The sequence below is a fragment of the Musca vetustissima genome, unplaced genomic scaffold (assembly GCF_032173495.1).
Source record: "Musca vetustissima isolate MV318-11 ecotype Yass unplaced genomic scaffold, APGP_CSIRO_Mvet_v1 utg469277, whole genome shotgun sequence".
Taxonomy (NCBI): Eukaryota; Metazoa; Arthropoda; class Insecta; order Diptera; family Muscidae; genus Musca; species Musca vetustissima.
In genome coordinates this window covers 20,773-22,127 of record NW_026877371.1, presented here as the reverse complement: position 1 = coordinate 22,127, position 1,355 = coordinate 20,773, and the positions used below count along the sequence as shown (strand labels likewise).

Below are 1,355 nucleotides of genomic sequence, written 5' to 3'. Positions count from 1 at the left end.
TTTTTTCTATTTATACCTTCCATAAAAAAACTAAACATTTTTCATCATTTTCAATTTGGTATCATGATTTCAGTTTTACTAAATTTGAGCAATTATTATCGGTAAATGGGTTCTGCTTATCATCTAACTTAAGTGTAGGTTTCGAGTAAATAATTTCCTTAATTATTCTATAAGGCTTTGTGGTGTTATTGTCCGCAGTCGATTGACTGGAATCCAATAGATAATGATACCAATCTAAATTATTGACATTGGGTGTTTCACCACCCAGCTCTGATGGTAGGATGTCCTTAGATACTAATTCATGTAAAGAGTTAAGATTCGTGCCATGGATATAAAAACGTTCTTTGATTTTCTCCTTCAAAAATGGTTTGATGACCGACAGAGCCAATTCCACATACCAGGGTTGGGCTATGAAATGTATCCCTTTGAATTTAATGGGCATGCAGTCCTGCGAAAGAAGAAGAGAGAATTTGGAAGTTATTGAAAATTCATTTTAATGGGAGTGTTTGAGTGCCTTTGTCTTACTTGTAATCCCTCAATCATGGTTTTTAATATTTTCGGTGTTAAATAGGAAGATTGTTTAAAGGTGAAATTCGTCCAATCAACAATAACCACAAAACCCAATGCCTGATTTTGTACATCTTCGAGAAGTTTGTCAAGGGTCAGCAATAGGGCTCTGTAGATATCCAATAAACTATATTTACTGGTATTCCAATTGGCTGCTGTAAATGTTATAACTTTCCGACCACGACGATCACGCTGATTCAGTAGCCCTGGATTACCATCCCTTAGGGCTAGCTGTATTTGTTCATCAAATATATTGATATCTTTCAGAATTTGAGCATTATTTTGTTTATATTGTAAATATTTTATTAGCAAGTCCATAGCTTGATCACAATCAAATTTTCGGGCATGTAGAAAGCGGGATAGGAAACAATCATCACTGCAAAAGGATTTCTCTTTTAGGGCCAAGTTAAGGCTGGATGCTGCCATATCATTAAATTTCCTTAATAAATACTGATGATTTTTCACTGAATTGTGATTCTTTTTGGCCAACTCATGTTCGTGATAGCAGGATGCGGGGAGGGTACGATTGTTGTACGCCCGATTGACAGTGTATTCAAAATATTCCGACATCTGAAAAAAAACGAAAAATTAAATTAAACAGTTAATAAAAATGTAAAATCTTAATTTTTACATTCTCCAATCTCTTCAGGGCGGTTTAGCCCCCACTGTGCATCCCAAATTTTCACATTCACATTTATTTCATTCGATTTAGTCATTGAACAAAAAATAAAGCTCTAGACAAGATATTAAATAGCCTACTGCGTTCATAATTATGATTATCAAATTTG

At 34.2% G+C, this 1,355-nt stretch overlaps 1 protein-coding gene across 1 annotated transcript; it reads right to left on the bottom strand.

Annotated features, from left to right (window-relative positions):
• Nucleotides 1-47: 47 nt before the first annotated feature.
• Nucleotides 48-1,061, bottom strand: LOC133321958 (clavesin-2-like). The gene is made up of 2 exons (XM_061531030.1): nt 526-1,061; nt 48-448 (listed from the first exon to the last, which is right to left on the bottom strand). The coding sequence occupies exons 1-2, from the start codon at nt 991-993 to the stop codon at nt 62-64; spliced, it is 855 nt and encodes a 284-aa protein (XP_061387014.1). The 5' UTR covers nt 994-1,061; the 3' UTR covers nt 48-61.
• Nucleotides 1,062-1,355: the final 294 nt, after the last annotated feature.

Excerpts from the sequence above, each read along its gene's own strand:
- LOC133321958 (XM_061531030.1), bottom strand. The coding sequence starts at position 993 with ATGGCAGCATCCAGCCTTAACTTGGCCCTAAAAGAGAAATCCTTTTGC. Across the intron at positions 449-525 it reads CCATGATTGAGGGATTACAA|GACTGCATGCCCATTAAATT; the intron begins GTAAGACAAAGG and ends CTTCTTTCGCAG.